This window comes from Podarcis raffonei, chromosome 15 (assembly GCF_027172205.1).
Source record: "Podarcis raffonei isolate rPodRaf1 chromosome 15, rPodRaf1.pri, whole genome shotgun sequence".
Taxonomy (NCBI): domain Eukaryota; kingdom Metazoa; phylum Chordata; class Lepidosauria; order Squamata; family Lacertidae; genus Podarcis; species Podarcis raffonei.
The window spans coordinates 24,017,112-24,040,740 of record NC_070616.1 but is presented as its reverse complement, the minus strand read 5'-3'; the positions used below and the strand labels follow the sequence as shown (position 1 = coordinate 24,040,740).

At 47.4% G+C, this 23,629-nt stretch overlaps 1 protein-coding gene across 2 annotated transcripts in view; it reads right to left on the bottom strand.

Moving 5' to 3' along the window:
• NECTIN1 (nectin cell adhesion molecule 1) overlaps window positions 1-23,629 on the bottom strand; it is a 136,062-nt gene that overhangs the window by 24,961 nt on the left and 87,472 nt on the right. For both annotated transcript variants that reach the window (XM_053367750.1, XM_053367749.1), the window contains exons 2-4: window positions 7,307-7,657; window positions 3,531-3,833; window positions 2,614-2,731 (exon numbers count right to left, since the gene is read on the bottom strand). In XM_053367750.1, the coding sequence (XP_053223725.1) occupies window positions 2,614-2,731; window positions 3,531-3,833; window positions 7,307-7,657 (772 nt within the window). The remainder of the gene's footprint in view (window positions 1-2,613; window positions 2,732-3,530; window positions 3,834-7,306; window positions 7,658-23,629) is intronic.

The following is a 23,629-nucleotide window of genomic DNA, read 5'->3' as shown; positions in this document are numbered from 1 at the left end:
AGAAAGAGGTTGAATCCATTCCACTGAAACAATGGAACCTGGAAGGGGAAGAACTAGCAGCATTGCTTATTAGTCAAGGCAGTGGTTCCTATAGGCTCTGTCGATCAAAAATGCTTTTTAAGGGAGCCCATAAGACCAGGATGAACACAGGGATAAATGCTGACAAACCCTTTCCTGAGCAAAGAGAAACACATGCCAATTGGGTGGGTGAGTGGAAAGCAGCTTCTTCTGCACTCCAGCACAGCTGTACTTAACACACAGGTGGAAAGTATTTGCAAGTCTGGGCCAAAACTCACCCCCTCAAAATGACAACAATAACACAGGCTGCAGAGGGCAGTCTAGCTCTTTTGGGGAGTGGAGGAGTTCTCCTTTGGGGAGGAGAACCCCATTGGTTGGTGGTCACTGTCTTTCCGCCTTCAAATACCCCTTGGGTATTGGGTCTATTCTATTATGGTTTTAACTTTTTGTATGTTTTAAATTATGGTTGTAAATTTTTTCAGCGACAGTTTTACTGTTTCATCTTCTTTGTAAACCACCTTGAGTTTTCCCCCTACAATCAAGTGGTATATAAATCTTATGAAATAACTAAAAAATACTGTAAATAAATTTGTGCTAGGGGCCAAGAGAGAAATGGCAACTGAATGTCAATCTGAGCTTTAAGAGAGTTCCTATGCAACAGATGGTGGCCAAGCTATGCCTAGGCTAGTAGGGGTGAGCAGGCTATTTTTTTTACTAGAACCCCCAAGGTCCACCAATTGGAGTTAGGTGTAAAGCAGTGGCTCAAGCAGGTGGACACAGGTTGTGAGTTGTCTCGGGTGCAGATGCACAATCCAGAAATGCATGATCAGTACCAGTCCTTCCAAACCAAAAATCCACTCCTGGTTTTCCTCTGACTGTTGTTTTCAGCTGCCTCACTGAGGGTGGTGGCAATGTTTTTTAGCCAACTGGAAAACAGTGGGTCAGGAAATCCTTAATAATCTATTGCAAGTCAGTAGATCTCTACTACCAGTTGATCTTGATCTGCCTTCTGACCCAGCCCTAGACTGTACCCACTTCCGACTGCACGTGGGAGGTCATATGACTGCATTTAAACAAGAAGCAAACAAGAAAATAAACAACCCCTGCACATGGACATTTGGTATGTCAGGGAGAAGGCTAGGCTGTAGCCCTTCTCCTCTGGCTTGCTAGCTTTTTATATATGGAGGAGCCAGAGGAGTCCTGCAAGCTGCAGCTAGAATCTGTACAGTCCAGACACAGGATTACCTCCTCCTCTGCTGTTTGTGAGAACTAGGCCATCTACTCGCCTGCCTGGCTCCATCCGGGTCATCCCAGGTGATCAGGCTTGTGAGTCACCCGGCTGCTGATCAAATCTGCCTTGCCTGTAACACACACACACACACACACACACACACACACACACACACACAGCAGCAGCCTTTCCCTCTCCACATATGCCCAGTCAGGGATGCTCATCTAGGTGGAAACTGACCTCCTCAGCAGAGCCTTCATTACAGTACAAAGATGAAGGAGCATTATATAAAGAGGAGAGTGCCGGGGGAGGGGGGGAGCAAGGGGCACCTGAGGATGTCACATGGACAGGCTTGTGGGATGTACCATATTACTAGAACTTTGGGGGACACCAACCAAACCCAGCTGCATAACAGCGTCTGAGAGCAGACGCAGTGACTGGGGTGGGGTGACTTGCTTCTGCAAGCACACATCTGCATCAGAGCTACTGAAACAGAGATTCTCACAATCTTTTTTTGGGGGGGGGTGCTGTTGTCTCTCATTGCTATTGTTAAATGATTTTGAGTCAGAAATGTGTGTCAATCTGCAACAAATAATCCAGTGGTTGAATGGTAGGTCCTGATCTACTTTCTGCCCACTCATATGGAATATATGCAGTTGCTGCTTTGAAATCTGGTGTGTTCGGGTGGGTTTTTCTGTGGCCGCAAGGGTTTAATGTCATTTTTGCTGTTATTTTGGAAGGGGTGACTTAGCACAGGTCAAATCATCACGGCCCGTTACAGCCAGGCCTGGATTTCTCTGAGGCGTTTGGGCTGCATTAATTCAGACTGGACATGAGGACTGACATGACAGGATATGAATGAATGAATGAATGAAATGCTTGCAAGGAGTAAAGCAGCACATCAGGAAGAAGGCTAGGCCAGACTGTCACCTCCTTGATATGCTAGCTTTCTATGGGCAAGGCACTCATGGGGGTATTGTCGGCATGGGGACTCACAGAAAGGAATATAAATGAATTAAAGAATTTAAAAAAAATGCTTACACAAAGTAAAGTCGCACTTCAGGGAGAAGGTTGTGCTAATTTGCCTCTTTCTTGATATGACAGCTTTCTACATGTTAGGCATTTGGCCAGTATAGGAGATAACTCAGTTACGTCACACACAAAACACATTCTTGTAATCTGAAAAACCTGGAGTGGTACTGCCTAGTTCCACATTGACCATCCCACCAGTTCCGTAAGATTTGGGAGCAAAGGTGCGATGCTCTCAGCAGAAAGAAGTCTCCCTCCTGCCCAGTCGAGGATCGCTCTGCATTTGGAGTTGGAGGGAAGTCAAGTCAAAAGGGACCCTGTAGGCGGCTACTTACAGCTTCCACTGGTATGAGGTGGCCGGAGGGTTGGCATCAGAGATACATGTCAGCTTCACATCTTTCCGGTTGAGGTACCAGTTGCCATCAAAGCCATCGATCCTCACTTCGGGCTCGTCTGTGAGGAGAGGAACAGGAACGACAGCAGAACGGGAGGGAGTTGTGAAGGGCAGGCAGGTGGGAGAGGAGAGGAGAGGAAGGGAGAGCGGAAGAGAAGAAAGGAGAGAGGGATGAAAAGAGAGGTACAAAGATGTGGACGAGGGAGGGGAACAAAAGGCCATTAATATTCACTCTGGCTCACCTTTGTCTCATAGCTCAGCTCTGGGGCATGCTGCAGATCTAGTGTGGTGCAGTGGTTAAGGTGTTGGGCTAGGATTTGGGAGACCAGGGTTCAAATCCCCCCTTGGCCCTGACCTAGGGCCAGTCATTGCCTCTCAGCCTAGCCTACCCCACAGGGTTGTTGTAGGGATCAAATGAAAGAGGGGAAGAACCATGAACGCCACCTTGAACTCCTTGGGAGAAATGGTTGGCCATGAATACAACAAACAAACAAATAAGATTTGGACTTTTCTTTGCATTATAGATGGTAACTCGGGGTGGGAGAAAAGCCCTCTTCACAAGTTCAGGGGTGCTGTTACACCTTCACTCATTCATTCTCACAGGGGAACCCTGACTTTTAAAAAGAAAATGCCCTACAGCTGCTCCCCCACACCCAAATCCACCCCTGTTCTGCCCAGGGAAAGTCGAAAGTCTCAGGGGCCCACAAGCCTCTTCAAGATACCAGCTCCGCTGCTGAAGAACGAACAACAGCATCTCAGATTTATAGAGCTGGAAGGTACCGCGAGAGTCATCTAGTCCAACCCTCTGCAATGCAGGAACCTCTCGCCCAGGCCGGCCTCCCTGCCTCTCTCACTTACACAGCACGTTGAGGGTCATGCTGTCAGTGAAGCGGTCCAGCTGGTAGTTGACCACGCATGTCAGTTGCTGCCGATGGGCCTCCCGGCTGGGCAAGAGGCGGTACTGGCTGACCACGGTGAAGGTGCCGTTGGGGTTGCGGATCTCTTGGTATTCCGCCACCCCTTTCAGCTTGGTTTCCCAGGACACGGTGCTGGGGGGCTTCCCATTGGAGGAGGTGCAGGTGGCGACCACAATCTTCTCCGTCATGCCGGCCTTGGCAATGAGCAGGCTCGTGGTGGCCTGCATCCGGTTTGTCGGTTTGGCTGAGGAGAAGGCAGGAGGCGAGAAGGTTAGACGAGAGGGGAGGGTCTTTGAGGTTACTAGCGCGTGCTGTGAGCTGTTTGGTCAGCCCTTGGGGTTAATCTCCTGCTGAGACATACAAGGGGTTCAAAATCAAAGTGGCTTCGCTGATTCATCAGAATACACTAGCTTCCCTGGCCTTCTGCAAAACACAAACACCTAACACCATTCTGTGGACACTGAACACAAGTGTTGTGCTCTATTGCAGTGTCAATATTTATCAGAATTCCACCTTTCGCAAGAATGTAAGAAGAGACTGCTGGATCAGGCCAGTGGGCCGTCTAGTTTGGCGTCCTGCTTTCACAGTGGCCTGCAGGAAACTCTCATGCAGAACCCAAACATAAGAGCCCTCTGACCTCCTGCAGTTTCCAACAACTGCTATTCAGAAGTGTTGCTGCCTTGGACTATGGAGGCAGAGTATATCCATCGTGGCTTGTAGCCAGCTGATGGCCATCCCTTCCTACTATGGGAGTGAGTTCCATAGTTTAACCATGTCCTGCACAAAAACGTCCTTTCTTTTATCTGCCCTGAAACTCCAATGCTCAGTTTCATGGGATGTCCCACGAGTTCTAGGGTTAAGAGACAGGGAGAAAAATCTTTCTTTGTCCACTTTCTCCATGCCATGCATAATTTTGCCAACTTCTATTGTTTCACTTGTTGCTCCACTTAAGAAAAAAAGAAGAAGCAAGTTTCTAGTCCCTTATGGGTTTGGACACAAATGCAGCAATGTGAAAATATTGTGACGAAAGATCTCCAGTGTGCTGGAGACATTCCAAAATGGAGGCGTTTGGGAGCTGAGGTTTGACTGTATACTCCCATACATTATTACATGGATATTTTTGATGTTATTATCCTAATACATATGTAGATATTAATAGCCTACTACATTCTGTAGAAACTCATCCTAAATGTTATCATATTTAGCGAAACAAAGTCTACGCCTTCCTAAGTTTCGTGCTGGACTGTATAAGTTGGGCTGTACCGAAAAAGCTAAAACTTTCAGCGGAGAATATTCTTCTGAACTATATGCCTGTTGTATGGAAGTTAACAACAGGCTAACAAAAATGGATTCTAATGGTGGCCAAGAGACTGATACGGATGAATGGGAAGAATAAAGATATCTTATCTCCTTTAATCAATAAATTGGTAATATGACAACTACCCATTGTACCTTCAGCCATACATAAGACCAGGTATAGTCAAACTCTGGTCCTCCAGATGTTTGGGACTACAATTCCCATCATCCCTAGCTAACAGGACTAGTGGTCAGGGATGATGGGAATTGTAGTCCCAAACATCTGGAGGGCTGGAGTTTGCCTATGCCTGCATAAGACTTTTGGAGCTTTGATAATGGAGACTTCTTGCTCTAAATGAAATGCACAGAAGCAGGAGGGGAGAGAGAAAGACTTGGTGACAGGGCTTGGCTCCAGAGCCACATCCTCTCCAAAAAAAACCTCAGACCCAAAGGAAGCCAAAGACGGTGCTTCCCAACTTCCTTCTGAAATCCATTTTGGGACATCAAAGGGAAAGGCTCCCAAAGGAGCATCGTTTTCAAAGCTTTGCCACACCCTTGGGAAACAGGTCACTACAACCAATCCCTATCCAAGAATACAGTGGAATAAGCGAGACAGCAACCTGTCTACGCCAAGGATGCAACTCTAAAATGCATCCTTTGCCCACTGATGGCATCGTCATTATCATCACAAAGGCAATCATCACCAGGAAGGAGAACACAGAACAGAATCCCACAGGACATTTGGTATCTGGGCACAGAACCACTCCCCCCCCATGCCCTGCATCAGTCCAGAATCTAATAGTTTGTTCTCGCTGGTTCAAGGATGCTGTTCCAGTGGAAGGGGACTGAAGGCAGTTTGCAACAGAGGGAGAGAGAAACGTTCAAGGAAGCTGCAGGGGGGCTTGCCATATTTCACTCGTTGCTGTGGGTACAAGGTTAGGAGATTTCATTTCAAGCTGACCTGATGCACGGGGCTGTCCCAGTGGAATGGGTCCTCGGGGAAAGGCAAGAGGGAGGGCATGCCTTAGCTTCTGAGCATAGGCTTGCTGGTGCGGATGAGGAAAAATTAACTCATCAGCACAGGAATGAGCAACCTGTGCCCCCCCCAGGTGATTTTGTACTCCAGCTCCCATCAGCACCAAGCCCACATAGCAATGGTCAGGGATGATGGGAGGTGTAGTCTAACTGGAGGGCCAAAGGGTCTTCACCTTTGCTTTAAACTGAGAACAAAGCAGGACTCTGGGTAAATGCAGAATATGATATTCAGAATCTTCTATGATAAAGGCTGAGCCAAAGTTTTGAAGATCAACAGTTTTCATGCAAAAAAGCAACATTTTCAAAGGTCCCCAAACTAGGTCCTGCAAAACTAGCCTTTTTCATATACAGTGGTACCTCGCAAGACGAATGCCTCGGAAGACGAAAAACTCGCAAGACGAAAGAGTTTTTCATTTTTAGAGTTGCTTCACAAGACGAATTTCCCTATGGGCTTGCTTCGCAAGACGAAAACGTCTTGCGAATTTGTTTCCTTTTTCTTAAAACCGGGCGCATTGCTTGAAGAGGTGCAGTTCCGTGCTTCGCAAGACGAAAAATTCGCAAGATGAAAAATTCGCAAGACGAAGAAACTCGCAGAACGAATTAATTTCATCTTGCGAGGCACCACTGTAATTTCTCAATTTATTCCCTATATTCTACAGGTGCTGTTTCAGTAGAACTTTTTGTCTATCATCTGTCTATCTATCTATCTATCATCTATCTATATATCATCTATCTATCTATCTCTATCCAAAAGGAGTTTTCTTCTTGCTAAATACACAATTCAACCAATAAGGGATGATATAGGCAGTGCGGTGAAATCACGGCACTACCTAACCAATCAGATGTGGCTATGGGATGACAATATGAAGCCACATCAGAGGGAGAGATAAATAGCTCTTGCCCTCACTCCGAATTGGAGAATGGTTCTGCTCCATTTTGCAGGACCTCCAAGTTCTCTCCAAAAATAGGGTGAGGGGTAAGCATAATTGATGGCAAATTTAAAATTTGCCTTCTCGTTTTACCTCAGCAGCCCAGGGAAGAGAACAATCATTTCCTAAGGACTTGGGCTGGGATTCTGCAGAGAGTGGGGTATGGAAGTTCTGCACCCAGGTGATCAAGGGTAATCCTTGCCTCTGCTTCTTCTGCTGTCCCTCAGCAATGGTGGCTGGATGATGACTGTAACCTCACCACCCCCTGAAGGGAAGGAGAGGAGAGGTGGGAGAAATAGACTAGGCTTTCCCTCTCAAGCTCACTAGGGAGCCTGGCTCCCAAACCTCTGCTCCTACTCAAGCCATTAGTGTTACGGGACCAGTATGTAAAACCTGAGACGCTGTTTGCTCAGACAGGAGGGCAGAAGGACCACTAGTTGTTTGTAAGCCGACTTACCCAACACAGTGAGGTTGAGCTGATTCTCCCGATTGCCATCGGGGAAGGTTGCAAACTCGCAGATGTAAACGCCTTCATCCTCCAGCTTGAGGCGTGACAGCTGGATGGTCCCATCCCTGGTGGAGGAGTTTCGAAATACCATCCGGTCCTTGTACGGGGGCAGGATGGAAATGCCCATGACGGGGTTGGAGATGGCCACATTCTGCTTGGAGCCATTGGTGGCCTTCTGCCAGGTGACCTGGGTGATCTTCATGCCGAGGCTGGGGTTGGTCAAGGTGCAGTGCAGGTTCACGTCAGTCCCAATGTACCCGGAGACCGTGTCGTTGACAAGCACCATCTGAGCCCAGAGGCCTGCAATGAGAGCAGAAGGGAGGCGGGGGAAGAGGAGTCAGTTGCTGAGTGATAAGAAATGGTCCTTGTTGCTGGGATTCCAGCGCACCGTTTGTCCCAATTAATTCTCTCTGCTTGTAGCTTGGAAGCAGCAGGTTTGCGCAAGCCCAGCTAAATATGGCTCACAGCTCCGCAGATAAATTGGAGAGAGAGAGAGAGAGAAATTGACTATGGGACATAATTTCCCCTTCCCAACAGTTAAACAAGTGCATTTGAGTTTCCTGAGCCTGCGACGGAGCTGGCTGGAGGAGAGGAAAGCCACACAAATAGTCCCACTATGTTTCGCCTTCAGATTTGCCTGCCCTGTGGTACATAAAACCATGCTGCTCACTTGCGCCTAAAAATGGGAGACAGGAAACGTCTGTCAAATTGCCCTCCTGCTTCCTGGAAGAGATGGCTAAGGCCACCGAGTGGCCATACTTCAAGGGGATGGGAAACTGCTTTTGGCTGAAGGGCCATGTTCCGTTCTAGGCAACCTTCAGAGGGCCACATGCCACTGGCGGGTGGGGACAGAGGAAAAGGTGGGCAGTGCCACAAATGCAATTTTCATCTTTATACAGTAGACGACACACACTCCCATATCCTCCATCCTGACATGTAAGAGGCATTGCCAGAGTTGATGGACACATCCCAGCTAAACCCCAAGGAGGGGATGTGCAAAGCAGGGTGTGTGTGTGAGGGGTGTGGCCTTGGGTTTGTGTTGCAAGGAAAGTCCCAAATGCCAGAGACAGAGGCTCGGAGGATGGCACTTGGCTTTGAGGGTTGAGGTTTCCCACCCTTTCTAGACCAGATGGGTGACTCTACCAGCCTGGCATAAACATACAGTGGTACCTCAGGTTACATATGCTTCAGGTTACAGACGCTTCAGGTTACAGACTCCGCTAACCCAGAAATAGTACCTCGGGTTAAGAACTTTGCTTCAGGATGAGAACAGAAATCGTGCTCCGGCGGCGCGGGAGCAGCAGGAGGCCCCATTAGCTAAAGTGGTGCTTCAGGTTAAGAACAGTTTCAGGTTAATAACAGACCTCTGGAACAAATTAAGTACTTAACCTGAGGTACCACTGTATCTATATAAGCTGGTCCACACATGTATGTTTAGAGCGTATTGACTGCAGTGTTAAGTGGCAGCTGGCATGTGTGACTGAGCCAGCCCAGCTCTGATACTGCTGCCAAGACTCCAGTCTCCTCACCTTTCAGCCACATCACTGCACAGCTTCAGTTGTTGGGCTGTGAGAGTTGAAAAATGGTGATGAGAAAGGAAGAGAGGGTGTATGCAGATGTGAATCCCCCCCTGCATTGAGTAATGAAGTGGCAAGAGATCGTGCGGAATAAGCACACATGGAATGCCATCTTTACAACAGACCGCTTTAAAATATTGATGGCTTTGAAAGAGGATGAGACAAATTAATGGAGGACAAGGCTATCAATGGCTGCTAATTCTGATGGCTGTGTTTCTACCTTTTCCTGGCTCTTAAGGCTGCAAGGATAAGTGCATGTGTGCGTGTACAACTGCAGTGCCTGGCAGATCTTGGAAGATTCCCAGGGTTCAGGGGGTTAGAGATTCAGTGCCCTATGCAGCTCCCTGCGACTAGCAGGACGGCAGAATGAATGACGCAAGGTAGCAAATATTGCAGAGTGAATCATGCAAAATGTGTGTGTGTTTGTGGGGGAAATCATGCAAATGCGTTTGATTTGCATAATTTATACAGCATATAGAATATCTATCTAGGTCTCCGCAGACAGAGATGTAGATATATAGGGAGGTTGTCACCCACTGGTGGAGGGGGGGGGGGAGATCATGCTATCCAAAGTCTCACTGTGTTTGACAGGACTTGCTTTCTAGTGTTGATGATTGCAACCGAACTTTGACTAACTACATGATTTATAGTCAATTAACCAATTAATTACACATGCACATAGCATTTTGGAAGCGGGTGTGCGTTCCTTATTCATGGACTCCTCTACTGAAAGGGGAACATCAGGTTTGCATTTTTTAGAATTACATTCTCTCCAGCCACTAGTGATACAACATGATTAAACCCTTTCCCGAATCCAAAATTAACCTCTGTCTTTGGGAATAAAAATAAAGACTGCTGTGTTTCTCGTTGTTTCTTCTCTCTGCCTGCGTGCTTTGCTTAAGGCATGAAGACAGATCTGGCTAACAGCTGGGCTTCATGCTTTCAAAAATGGGGAGCGACTGTGACTTCTTAATCCTTGGGGTGCAAGCAAGATGTTTGGCAGCCCCCTAGCAGATATTTGCTCTCCAACTTGAAGAGGAGCAAGTCAACAAGCTGGCCTCATGGCTACAAGAGCTGGCTTGCTGCCTTGTAGTTTTTTCATTTAGGTTGGCCTTATCTATGTTATGTTCAGAAGAACCAGCTGGATTAGGCCAACAAGACATCTAGTCCAGCCTCCTGTTCTCACAGTTGTGAACCAGGTGCCTGTGGGAAGCCTGTGTGCAGGATATGAGCACAAGAGCCCTTTCCCCTCCTGCGCTTCCCAGCAACTGGCATTCAGAAGCCCTGCTGCCTCTGACCGTGAAGGCAGAGCCAAATCATCATGGCTAGCAGCCACCAATAGCCCTCTCCTTGCACCACACAGAGGTGGAGAACTTGTGGTCCTTCAGTGTTGCTGGACTACAACCCCCATGACCCCCTAACCATTAGGTTCACTAGGAGTTGGAATCCAACAACCTCTGGGGAGCATTGGGTTCCCCATCATAGGATTAAAGCCCTAAACGGCCTTGGTCCAGTATATCTGAAGGAGTGTCTCCACCCCCTTCGTGCTACCCGGCGCTGAGGGCCTTCTGGTGCTTCCCTCACTGCAAGAAGCCAAGTTACAGGGAACCAGGCAGAGGGCCTTCTTGGTAGTGGCACCCACCCTGTGGAACGCCCTCCCACCAGATGTCAGAGAACAACAACTACCAGACTTTTAGAAGACATCTGAAGGCAGCCCTGTTTAGGGAAGCTTTTAATGTTTGATGCATTACTGTATTTTAATATTTTGTTGGAAGCAGCCCAGAGTGGCTGGGGAAGCCCAGCCAGATGGGCGGGTTATAAATAATAATAATAATAATAATAATAATAATAATAATAATAGCATCGTAGAGTTGGAAGGGACCAAGTGGTTCATCTAGTCCAACCCCCTGCAATGCAGGAACATGGCAGGTGTTCCATACAAGGATCGAACCTGCAACCTTGGCATTATCAGCACCACACCAGCTTTCATTTTCTTTTATCACATTTACATCAACCCCCACCCCTCTTTTCCTCCAAGGAGCTCAAGGTGGTACACATGGATCTCCCCCTCCCACTTTCATCCTTACAACAGCCCTGCGAGGATGGTTAGGCTGAGAGATGGCAACTGGCCTAAGATCGCCCTGTGAGATTATCTGGTGTAATATGTCGCCTGGCAAAGACTTCTGCAGAACTCCAAAGCTTGCCACCATTTTGCAACCTTTTCCCTCGGTCATCGTGAATGTATATTCTCCAACTGTGGACCTTGGAATGTTTCATTTCTCCCGTTGAAGACCAACAATGGCTGACTCAGCTTTTTAAAACATTGTCTGTACTCCATCTCAGGTAATACCTTTCCCTTCCACCAAGAAAGAGGGAAGTATCTTACAAGATGAGCAACATTTAAATCCAGCTTCACATACACCCCCCCCACACACATGCAAAATTGCTGCTGTGTCTCTCCCTAATCTGTGTGTTTAGAGAGAACACTCCAATAATTATATAGCTGGTATTTATATTCAAAGCAAAAAAGAAAAAAGAAAAAAAAAGAGCAGGGTAGTGGTGCAGAGGACGGGTGGTGAAAGTGTAGCAGAAAACTGGAAAAACGGGTCATTCGAGAAATGGGAAGCCTGGGGAGAGGAGGCCAAAGAACAGTGGTTCATGCAAAGCATGAAAGAGAATGAAGAGTGATTAGAACAGAGGAGAGCCACCTTATATCCTGAGTCACAGCACTGGTCTGTCTAACTCAGAATTGCCTTCGATGACGGGCAGCTGTTCTCCAGGGTTTCAGGCAGGGGGCATTGCCAGCCCTACCTGCAAAATTCGGGGACTGAACCTGGGGCGTTTTCCATACAAAGCAGTTCCTTTCCCAGTGAGCCATGGCCCTTCCCTAAAAAATCAAATAAGATTCTAGTCCTCATTGTTTTCAATAAAGGCTTCTTTAAAATAGGAATGTAAGAATCTGCCTTGTTCCGAGTCAGAGCTTGAGCCTCTCCAGCTCAGTAATATGCACAGTGACTGGTTGCTGCACTCAGACAAGGAACATTCCCAGCCCTCCGTGGAGATGTTGGGGACTGAAGCTGGGACCTTCTGTGTGGGAAGCAGATCATCTATCACTGAGCTATGGTCATTTCCATGAGGGACATGGGAAGGAAGGCTAGAGAGGCTGTCAGAGTGGGAACGCAGCACTGGAAAGGAATGATTGCTCCATACAATGAGAGGAAGGCAGTAGCTCTTGCTCGCAGGAGCAGGTCAGAGCCAATGTATTTTGCTGCTTGACATGGAGCGGAAAGTGCATCTCTCCTCCTGCCCCAAGTCAAGGTCCTGAATATGTGCAGAATTGATGTCAAAGCAGGAGCAGAGAACCTGTAGCCCTCTACGTGCTGTTGGACTACCTATAATTTCCACTACAATCGTACCACAGAAGTCAAACAGAATCCATTCCAGAAGTCCGTTCAACTTCCAAAATGTTCAGAAACAAAGGTGTGGCTTCCGATTTTGCTGCAGGAAGCTCCTGCAGCCAATTGGAAGCTGCATCAGATATTTGGGTTCCAAAGAATGTTCGCAAACCAGAACACTCACTTCCGGGTTTGCGACATTGGGGAGCCAAAACGTTCAACTCACAAGGCATTCATCAACTAAGGTACGACTGAATTCCTGCTCATTTGCTGTGCTGGATCTGATGGGAGGTGGAATTGAAAAACATCTGGAGGGTTATAGGCTTCCCACCTTCTGCTTTAAAAGAACATTTCAAATCAGATCAATAAGTAGACCAAACACAATCTATGGTGCTATGCTGCCTGCCTCCCACTCCAGTAGGGTCCATGATTTGGGTACAACAAACCCAAAGAACTGGGGCAGGAGCAGATCCTGTGGATTTGTTCATACTCCATTTCTTCCTTCTTTTTCTGTTTTTATCCATGAGGAATACCTTGTGCACTCTGATATGTTCATACTGGGGAGTCTCGGGAGGAGAGGCGGGAACTACCACTTGGCACCTGCCACCTGAAGCAGCCACCTCACTTTACCTAACAGTAGGGCCGACCACGAATGCGGGGCTCAGCAAACACGAAACAAAACCCTTGCCATTGTCGTTCTTTGCCCTGCCTTCTCAGGTGGTGATTTTTTACATCTCTTCTCAACACAACAGCATCTTGGCAGAGAGACCGTCACACACCTGCTGCAGAAGCCCCCCCCCCCAGTTGCAAAGGATTCTGGGGTGTTTGTCTGAGCACATGTTGAATCCGTGTGACACACCAGACCGGCCTGTTGGGCTGGATTGCCACCACCCCATGTGAAATGAGATTTCATCTTACAACACGCCCCTGTGACTGAGCGCTGTAGAAGATCTGTAGTGGGTAGCAGGAAATCTTGTGCTCCCTTTCTGATCTTGCTGCAAGGTACCCCGATAAGCTTCTGAGGAACCTTGGCGTTTTCCAGAACATTCTGGGGAAACGGCTAAGAACAAAACTGGCTGTTTAACTAGCACCCTGGCAAAGGCTTGGAGGAACCTCTTTCTGGTATGGAATTTCACAAGCCCTCGCCCAGAGGTGCTTGCAAAAGTGAACACTCCTCTTTCAATGCCAAGGGCTGCAACTACTGCCCCAGTCCCCCAAGGGTTTAGTGATTGACCTGGAGCAGAGCAGAGCAAGATGGAGGAATGATGCTCTGTAAGAGCTGGTTTGTGCCCACCTCCTTTCTCTGCTGGGCCCCAGGTAAGTCTCAGGTCTTTGGGGGGGGATTCTTGATGGTGGTAAGAGCTTTGAGGGCATCCCCCAAACTTTGAATGCAACAAATCCTTTGGCATGACTACAAAGACTCTGAATACTATTTACTGGAAACTGAAGGGGAGAGTGCTGTTACGCTTCTGTCCTGCTTGCAGGCTTCATACAGGTTTCTTGTTGGCCACTGTAAGAACAAGATGCTGGACCCTGGTCTGATTCAGCAGATGTTTCATAGGTCCCTATGATAGTGCCCTCCTGGGGCACACACCCTGACTTATGGTACAGGTAACCAACCCACACAACCAATTCCCACATGAACACCCACATCTCTCAATTCCTCCACATTTGGTGACTGGCAGGTACAGATATCACCTTTCACCCACCCAAACACTTTCTGCTTAAAGCAGGAGTGGGCAACCTGCAGCCCAATGGCTGGATGTGGCCCTAGCATGATTTAATGTTGCCCTCAGCCTAATTCCATGCAAACAGCAAGGAAGTGGGGGGGGGGAGAGAAAGGGGCGATAAGTGAGAAAAGGAGTCAGCAGAGGGAGAGAGAAATCAAATTGTGCTCCACCCATTTTTGGTTCTGTATCTACCCACCCACAGTCCAGACATATCACCCCGGGTGAAGGCAGCTCTCCGAAGAAATACGAAATTTCCATCTATTAGATCTGGGATGGCTCGTTCATACATGCAAGTTATCACTTGAGGCTTCAGTCACCCAGAGATAATGATACGAAACTGCCTTATGTCGGGAGGCTTCCAACTTGTGTTCTCGTTCAAGAGGTGACTCAGAAAGAGTCTACAGTCCCTGGTAGGCCCAGGAAGTTCTGGCTCGTAATTTTGGGATAGGCCAGCCTGTCTGCAGGAAAACTGGCCTTCCAGCTCAGGGCAACAGTGGAGAGACATTTATGACTAGGGACTGTGTCCAACTAAATGCTACTTGGCATAGTAGTTTCAGTAATTAATGGGCCTAAATTCGTCATGCTGATTAATTTCAATGGGTCTACTCTGCATAGGATTCACACTGGGAACAGCTTAAGGCTTGATCATTTGTATTCTGTTCAAATGGCCACAGGGACACCATTAATTTTTGAATTAAACCAGCACTAACAAACATTTCTCAAACTTTCTTACCTCCCTTTTCTCCAGACAATTTAAAATGGCTGGGTGCCTCAGTGGACAACGTAATAAAATTTGTGTGCATGGGGGGGGGACATTTAGATTACAAATTAAAGTACACAACTCATATTTTAATAACTGTAGTTTGCCTTCAAGATGCAATGAATAGGCCCATTTCAGTGAGCAAGGTTCTGTGAAGCCCGGTGTCATTTTCCCCAGCTTACCACAACCCTGTGAGGTAGGCCAGCACTGATTGCCCCACCCCCTGGCTTGTTCTACAATATCAGAATATATCAAGGCAAACCATTCTTCTTCCAGATGGTAGCTGGAATACATTGGAATGGGATACTTTCTATCTCAAGAAATCGCCAGTGGGCTTTGGTGCCTGCTGTGTCAACAAAGTTGCTAAAAGGTCTGGATCTGGGTACAGTGGTACCTCAGGTTACATACGCTTCAGGTTAAAGACCCCACTAACCCAGAAATCGTGCTTCAGGTTAAGAACTTTGCTTCAGGATGAGAACAGAAATTGTGCTCCGGCGGCACGGCAGCAGCAGGAGGCCCCATTAGCTAAAGTGGTGCTTCAGGTTAAGAACAGTTTCAGGTTAAGAACGGACCCCCGGAACAAATTAAGTACTTAACCCGAGGTACCACTGTATATTCCTGTCCCCAAACCCATACTGGTTGGCATTAAAAACTGTGTTTCTGACAGGACACAGGGTTACATTGCAAAGGGTTGTGACAAAAGCCTTGCCATTCTGAATGGCTGCTGAAATGGAGAAAGAAAGAAATTTGGTTAGAGCTTTCCCAATCGAGTGCTCCTCCAGATGGCCAAAGAGATGCATTGGAATTGGATGGGCTGCTGGTTAGTGACCTCTGGAAAAATACCCCTCTCTAACACAGATGCAGCCTGAATGCTTCCCCAAGACCCTGAGACACTAGCAGACCCCTTTCCCCAACACTCATGTACACACACACACACACACACCCTTGTGGTCCCTTCAATCTCTACAATTCCATGATCTCCAACTAACCATGTTTTGTGATCCAGCTTTGACAACCCTGTCACTATTTTTTCTGAGGTCCCATCTCCTCTGCCGCCCCTCACTTCTGTATGACCGATCCCAGATGCAAGCCCAGACAAAGCTTTGCGACACACAGATGCAATCTGGTGCCTGTGGCACCGCCGCCATTTAGCTGCCACACATGCCCTCTCCGCTGAGCCTGCTGGCGGTCGCTGTTTGGCTCAACACACCGCCTGCAGCTGTACGAGCAAAAACTGGGCTTGGGAATGCGGGTGCGATGGAACTGCTGCCCCATTGTTAAAGATATTGCCAAGGGGTGGGGAAGAGATGCGATGTGCTGATCCTGGCACCAGTTGGACTAAGAATTCCAGAGCTGGGCACAGCGTGAGGATGGAAATGGCAGCTCAAATGCAACGTCTCGGGTAAACTAAAATCCACTCCCTCCCAGATTGCTGATTGGTGATTCTTGTTCTCCTCATACCCCCACCTTTGGACAGGGACAAATATCCAGGGCAAGGTAATAAAAAGGAGGATCAAAGAAACAGCAGAAGCTGTGTGATGTTGCGTTAGGAAGCAGCTCTGCTCACCCTCGGAAGCTGTCAGGTGACTTTGCATCCTCCACACTGAAAAACCATTAAAATTCCACAGTCCAAATTCTGTAGCAAGGGAAGGCTAGATTCTGCTTATGAATCGCAAGCAGCCTCATACCTGGTGTTGTTCTTGAATGCTAAGAACTCCAGCCCCACCCCCAGCCCCCCAAAAAACCACCCTGCAGTTTTGGAATCAAAACCAGCGCAGCTCCATCTTGATTCAAAATTATGTCCAACTGTACAGATGCAAACTTGCTACTTGATCTCAGGAACCACCATGCAAATTTTGGTGGTCATCTCTTAACGGATCTCCAAATGCATAGCAAACAACTTTCCAAAATATAAAGTAGATGCAAATCGAGGGAAAAGACACCTTTCTGCTTAGTATGCACCATTTATTCTGCTGCTTTTGCAAGTCATGGGAACAAAAGTATGTAAAGGTGGGAAGAGCTAGGTAGGGCCTCCTCTTCCCAGTGGGAAACCTTCTTTGATCATCCTTTGAAGCCTGCAGGAGGTACTGCCTATTTTTTTTCAAGTCCAGCTTTGAATTCATAAGGACTAGAAACATTGGGGCTAGTAGCCATTGATAGCTTTCTCCTCCATGATTTGATCCAATTCTCTTTTAAAGCCATTCAAGTTGGTGGCTGTTGGAGCAAGTTCCCATAGGTCAACCACACTGCAGGAAGAAGTACCGTATTTTTTGCTTTATAAGACGCACCTTTACCCTCCTAAAAAGTAAGGGGAAATATGTGTGTGTGTTATGGAGCAAATGCAGGCTGCGCAGCTATCCCAGGAGCCAGAACAGTGAGAGGGATCGCTGCACAGCGATCCCTCTTGCTGTTCTGGCTTCTGGGATTCAGAATTTTTTCTTTTCTTGTTTTCCTCCTTCAAAAACTAGGTGCGTCTTATGGCCTGATGCGTCTTATAGAGCGAAAAATGCAGTATTTTCTTTCCTCTGTCTTGAATATTCCAACATTCAGCTTCACTGAATGCCCAAGAGTTCTCATGCTATCTTCCTCTTCAACCTGACATTCCCGCAGAGCAGAATTCTTCTTCCCCTTCTCAAAGATAATGCTAAAAAAAAATGTCCCTGTGGACAACAAGGGCTCTAATCTCAGAAGCAAAAGGGCTGAGCAAGACTTACAGCAGTGGCACTGATAGGAGGGGAGACAGAGAGCCCTTCACTTTGCCACATCCCTCCTATGACTAGCCAAAGCAGAATAAGCTATGCAAAAAAAAAAAATGAATAAAAATCTTGTATGTGCTTGGGGATTAGCAAACAAGAGAAATTGGTCTGAATGTGCCCAATTTGCATAATTTACGCAGGATTTGGCTTCCTTGGATTGCCCTGGGATGGGATTTGAATTTTCTTTTTCTTTTTCGCTTAGTGCATAAGCTCTGGAGAGAGAGCGTGGGGCCTCCAGCCAATGCACAGGCCCCACAGAGAGGAGAGTATCACCAAAAAGCAGAAAGAGAGAAAGAGAGAGAGAGAGAGAGAGAGAGAGAGAGAGAGAGAGAGTGTCGAGACAGCAAGCGCCTCAAGCCTGCCACTCTCCCACTCCCTCTGCCCTTCTTCCCGGGGAAAGCAAAGCTTTTGACTCTGGAACTGCCCACACCTGTACAAGGTGATTGAGCCGCTGCCAAGCTCCAAAGTGTTTACGGCTCCCCTGAGCGTGTGGGAGCTTGTCGGCTGGCAGGAGCCGTCACGTAACCGAGGTCCTGGGAACAGTCTCCCTGCACTGAGCTGCGCCTCACTCACTCCCAGGCTTTGGGGAGATGGCGCTCGGCTGCGCTGGGTCCCCGCCCCTGTTTCTTGAAGCCCAGCCAGGGAGGCTCGTTGTCTCTCCTGCTCATTAAAAGGGCATTGCTGAGAGGCTCTCCACTCAACTGGGCAGCAAGCTCAGAGGTTTGGGAACGGGCACCCACATGGCTCTGTTTCCACCCAAACCAGCCTTGCAAATGCAGCGAGCCAAATTTCCTAGCCCACATTTTAAAAATAGACCACCTTCCCACATGGGGGCTTTCCAGAAAATGTCCACTCGGCCCACTTTCTAGTCCATGCCATACATGTAAAGCAGCCTTTCTCAACCTGCGGGTCCCCAGATGTTGTTGAACTACAACTCCCATCACCCCTAGCTAGCAAGGCCAGAGCTCAGGGATGATGGGAGTTGTAGTCCAACAACATCTGGGGATCCACAGGTTGAGAACCGCTGAAAAGCATGTGACTCCCCTCCCCAATAAACCTGGGAACTGTAGTTTTGTAAGGGTACTGGGAACTGTAGCTCTTTGAGGGTTAAATCACACTTCCCAGCATTTTTGGGGAGAAACCATGTGCTTTAATTGCGCGTTATGTGGTGCACACAGAGTCAAATAAGCAGAAGCAAGCTGGGCTAGGTGAGCCCTCTTGCAGGGCTCTTTGGATAGCTTTACAGCTGTCCTAGAACTTCCATGTCCATTGACAGTCTACCAAAGAATACTAGGGGGGATGAGGCTCTTGCCCCCACACTTTATTTGTGGGTTTTCCAGTGGACATTCCCGTTGGCCAGCATGGAATCCAAATGCTGGATTAGCTATGAAAGGGGAAATACAAAATCTTCAGTGACGTTAGCTATGCCTTGCCACAGCTTCCATGTGCTGTGGGCTTCAGCTGGAACACTCGCACCCTGCTAGATTGCCGATTTTGAAAGGGAACTGCCACTCATTCTGCCCCAAAGGGTGACACAGTACTTCGAGATCCTCCTGGGCTGGTGACACCAAAGAGTGTCTGGTGTCTGATGACACCAAAGAGGCCAACAGAGAGCAACTGAGGGGTACAAAAAGACTCACAAACTTGCTGACTGCTCTCCCTCTCATAGCATCATAGAATTGTAGAGTTGGAAAGGATTGAAAGGGTCATCTAGCCCAAAGGAATCTTTTGCCCAACGTGGGGCTCGAACCCACGACTCTGAGATTAAGAGTCTAACACTCTACCGACTAAGCTATCTCAACCATTTAGGGGGCATAGGAAGCTCAATATTTTTGCAGTACAGTGGTACCTCGGGTTACAAAATACCTCGAGTTACAAACACTTCAATTACAGACTCCGCTAACCCGGAAGTAGTACCTCGGGTTAAGAACTTTACCTCAGGATGAGAACAGAAATCGAGTGCTGGCGGTGCAGCTGCAGCGGGAGACCCCTTTAGCTAAAGTGGTAACTCAGGTTAAGAACGGTTTCAGGTTAAGAACAGACCTCCGGCATGAATTAAGTTTGTAACCAGAGGTACCATTGTACTAGCCTCCCCTACAAACCTGTTGCCCTCCAGATGTTTTGGATGACAACTCCCATCAGCCTGCAGCTGACCTGGTTAGGGAAGGCTGGTCTACACCAATTGGGTCTCTCTAGGGCAGAAGTTCTCAACCTGTGGGTCCCCAGATGTTGTTGGACTACAACTCTCACCACCCCTAGCTAGCAAGGCCAGAGCTCAGGGATGATGGGAGTTGTAGTCCAACAACATCTGGGGACCCACAGGTTGAGAACCACTGCTCTAGGGTTTTAGGAAGGAGTCTTTTCCCAACCCTGCTTGGAGATGCCATTGGGAATTGAACCTGGGTCCTTCTGCCTGCATGCAGATGTTCTGCCACTGAGCCACAGCACTTGCTCAGGCAAAGAGTATATCAATACAAAGCAGCAAAAACCGCCCAGAAGCAGCCAAATCATTTATTAAAGAATTATTAAAGAATTTATTTAATAAAGAACGGGTTTTTTTTCCCGGAGTCCTCAGGAACTTGGCAGTTATCCGAATGCCTTTATACTTACTGGACAGAACGGAACGTGTCAATGTTTTGCTTGGCAACTGGGCAGGTAGCAAACTGTGCTGAACATTCCCTAGGCCCACCTTTGTCTCTGCTTAAATCGAATTTTGCCGGCTTGGTGTCCTCCAGGTGTTTTGGACCACAACTCCCAGAAGCCTTTGCCAGCATGGCCAACCAAAGATTATGGGAGTTGTAGTCCAAAAGGTCTAGTGGGAACTAGGTTGGGGAAGCCTGAGTTAAACAAAAGGGATAGAGATATGTGTTTTAAAAAAGAAAACAGTTGAAGATTTAAGCAGGGAACTTGAGAGCATTCCTGTGGAAGGGAGGCACACCTACAACGTTCAGCACCACCCCATGGCGATGGACCTGCATAAGCAGCCAGGCTCTTCAGAGATATACTTTGCTTGCAGCTGGTTTAGGGAAGCCTCACCTCCTTGAGGCTGCCAACACAAACTATGTGCCAGCTGAGGAATGGACCCTGAAAAACAGCTCATCTCTGCCAGGCGGGCTTGCAACAGGCCGCATCAAGCTCTTGCATGCCCCTGCTCTCAAAACAACACATTCCAGAGTTCAAGTCTGCAGGGAAAAGGAAGAAGAATGCAACATCCCGGCCGGAAAACAAACTTCCACCCAAGACACATAGGGATCCATATGGGAAGAACGAGACAGCCGCTCTCCTGGCCCGCAGGAACCGGGGTCCACTGGTGGGTGGGTGCGGGAGAATTTAACCCCAAATAGTTCTGTTAATACCTTTTATAGAGAATGAAAAAAGCATCTGCAAGATGACTGTGATGTCATTCTGATCCCTGCTGTAAACTCAAAACACACTGATTCTACGTGGTTATAGGGGTTAGAGCAAACATTAGCTGACAGCAACCCCAAGAGTCTTGTAGCACTGTAAAGACTAACAGCATAAGGCTAAGGTTTCGTTTAATGAATGAAGTGGGATCCTCAGTTTGCAGGTATGCACACACACTGCAAACAGTGGCATTGTAAAGCAGCGAGGTCAGAAGGAAAATGCAATGCAAGCAGAGATGGTGACAATTCCATTAGGGATGCTATCTATGTAAAATAAGCACAGTGACCCTTTATGACAGCAGCGATACAACAATAAACTTTGTAATGCTGAGTTAATCAAATCAGTGGGATAGGAAACCTTCATCTCCATTCAGACCAAACTGAGAAGATTTGAACTTCATCAAGAATTGTGATTCATTCAGCAGCCTCCCTTTGAAGTTCCTTTATTCAAAGATGGCTATCTTTAAGCTCACTAAAATTGAAATTTCTTCCTACTGGTTTCTGAACCTTGCCAGCTCTGCTGTCAGATTTGTGTCCATTGAGTCTTTTTTTTTTTTATCTGAAGGAGGCTATAACTGAACAAAGGAATTTTGAAGGGGGGCTCCCATATGAAAACTATGGATTGCAGTAATTGATTCTCTTCACTGGGGTCTGAATAGAGACAATGGCTTTTTGTGAGATTACAGGTGTTAATTAACTCAGCATTACAATCAGGTGGTTTATTGTTTTACTGAATATCACTGATGCATATGCATTTATTCTGCATATGTTTTAGCCCTAACTAAATTGCCACTATATGTACAGGTGACTTTCAACTTAATGTGGGGTTTACGTTCCGGGGATAGCGCACGTATCCCATATAACCAAAACACATTGGGTTCAATGATGGGTGGGATTGCCAATGTCTCTTTTCTTGGGTGTCCACCCCGTTTCTTCCCCCTTTTAAATTTCGAAAAATATTTTTGTTAAGTGCATAAAGATGAACACGTGCAAGCTTAAGCTGTGAGTCACCTGTATGTAATTTCTGCATTTCATGTCCCTCCAACCTCACTGTTAACATCCCCTCCCTGCCATGTATAGGTGGATGCTAGTCCACAAAGGCATGGTAAATTTGTTAGGTGCCACAAGACTCTGCAGTTTTTATTGTAACACAGATGAGGAACAGATTTTCCCAGCTGGATAACTGGGTCTTTACCATGAGTGCCCACTTGCTAGGATTTCAGTCTTATTGTCAATAGATTTGTTGTTTTTGTACCTGGTTTTTATTTTTATTATTTAAAAAACCACTTATCTCTCATGTGTAAATCTCCTTGAGATGATGGGGATTAAAAAATCAATTGTAACAACAACAACCACCACTTCACAGGAAGCTGCCGTAGGCTGAGGGTAAGTATACTGGTCCATCTAGTCCAGCAGTGTCTAAAGCAAAGGTTTCCAAACTCACTCCCCCCCACCAAAGACTACTTGAAAAATTGCAGAGGGTCTTGCAGACCGCTTGGTGGATTTCCTGCCTGCCATAGCAATTGTAATTCTGAAGAATTCAAATTGCAAAAATACAATATAAGAAATAAAAGAAGCAAGAAAAACCCCAATGAAAAATCAAAATGAATATTCAACAGGATGGATGGGTTGTTCCACATCATCAACCAAAAGTCCACAGGCATGTCGTGTCGCAGATCTCCTGAATGAAGCTCACAGACCACCAGTGACTCACTGATCATAAGTAGGGAACCCCTGGTCTAAATTTAGTAGCAGCAGCTCTCAAGAATTTCAGAAGGGATCTCCCCCAACCCTCTCTGGAGCTGCCAGGAATTGAACCTGGGATCATCTGCATGCAAAGCAGCATAAAAACATGCCTACCTCTCCAGAAATAGTCAAGAGCATAAGGCCATAAGAAAAGGCTGCTGGATCAGGCTACTGACCCATCTAGTCCAGCATCCTGGACGAGAGAGAGAGAGAGAGAGAGAGAGAGAGAGAGAGAGAGAGAGAGCATGCTTGAGCCTGCAACCCTACAAGGCACTTACCACCAGGATGTGACCCCCATTGAACACAGTGGGGCTTAACTGATGATTAAGCATACCTGGGCTTGCACTGTGAACCTTTTGAGATGCAAGGTGGACAGTGAAACCCCATGCATGCTTAACTAGAAGTGTGTCCATTGGGGCTTGCACTCAGGTGAAGTGTGCATCTGAGTGCCACCTAAGTGAACCAGGGTACAGGTGGTTCTTCTTCCAAGCTCCATCTTGCCAGCACCACTGGTTTCCTCCTTTCCTCCTGCCCTCAAGTGGGGATAATGGGCTAGCAGAGTACTCCACAAAAATTAGCCGTGCACATCCAAGCATGCTGGGTTGAGCACTCTCTCTCCCTTTCTCTCTCTCGCTCTCATGTTCAGGGCCAAAAAGCAGCTGAGTGCTGGAGACACTCTGGTGCCAAGCCTTCATTAGCAGAGACCTTGGCCCTCCTTCCTCTGCTGTTGCATTTGAAGTGGTTTGTGTGGCACGCCTGAGCCGGAGAGACTGGCTGGGTCTTGCAATCATAGCTCCTCCGAGATGCCTTCAGAAGAAGGCATGCGACTCTCTCCTGCTGTCAATTCTAGGAAGCAGGTGGATGGATATTTGTAAGATGATGCTTTTGGAACATGAACCAATAA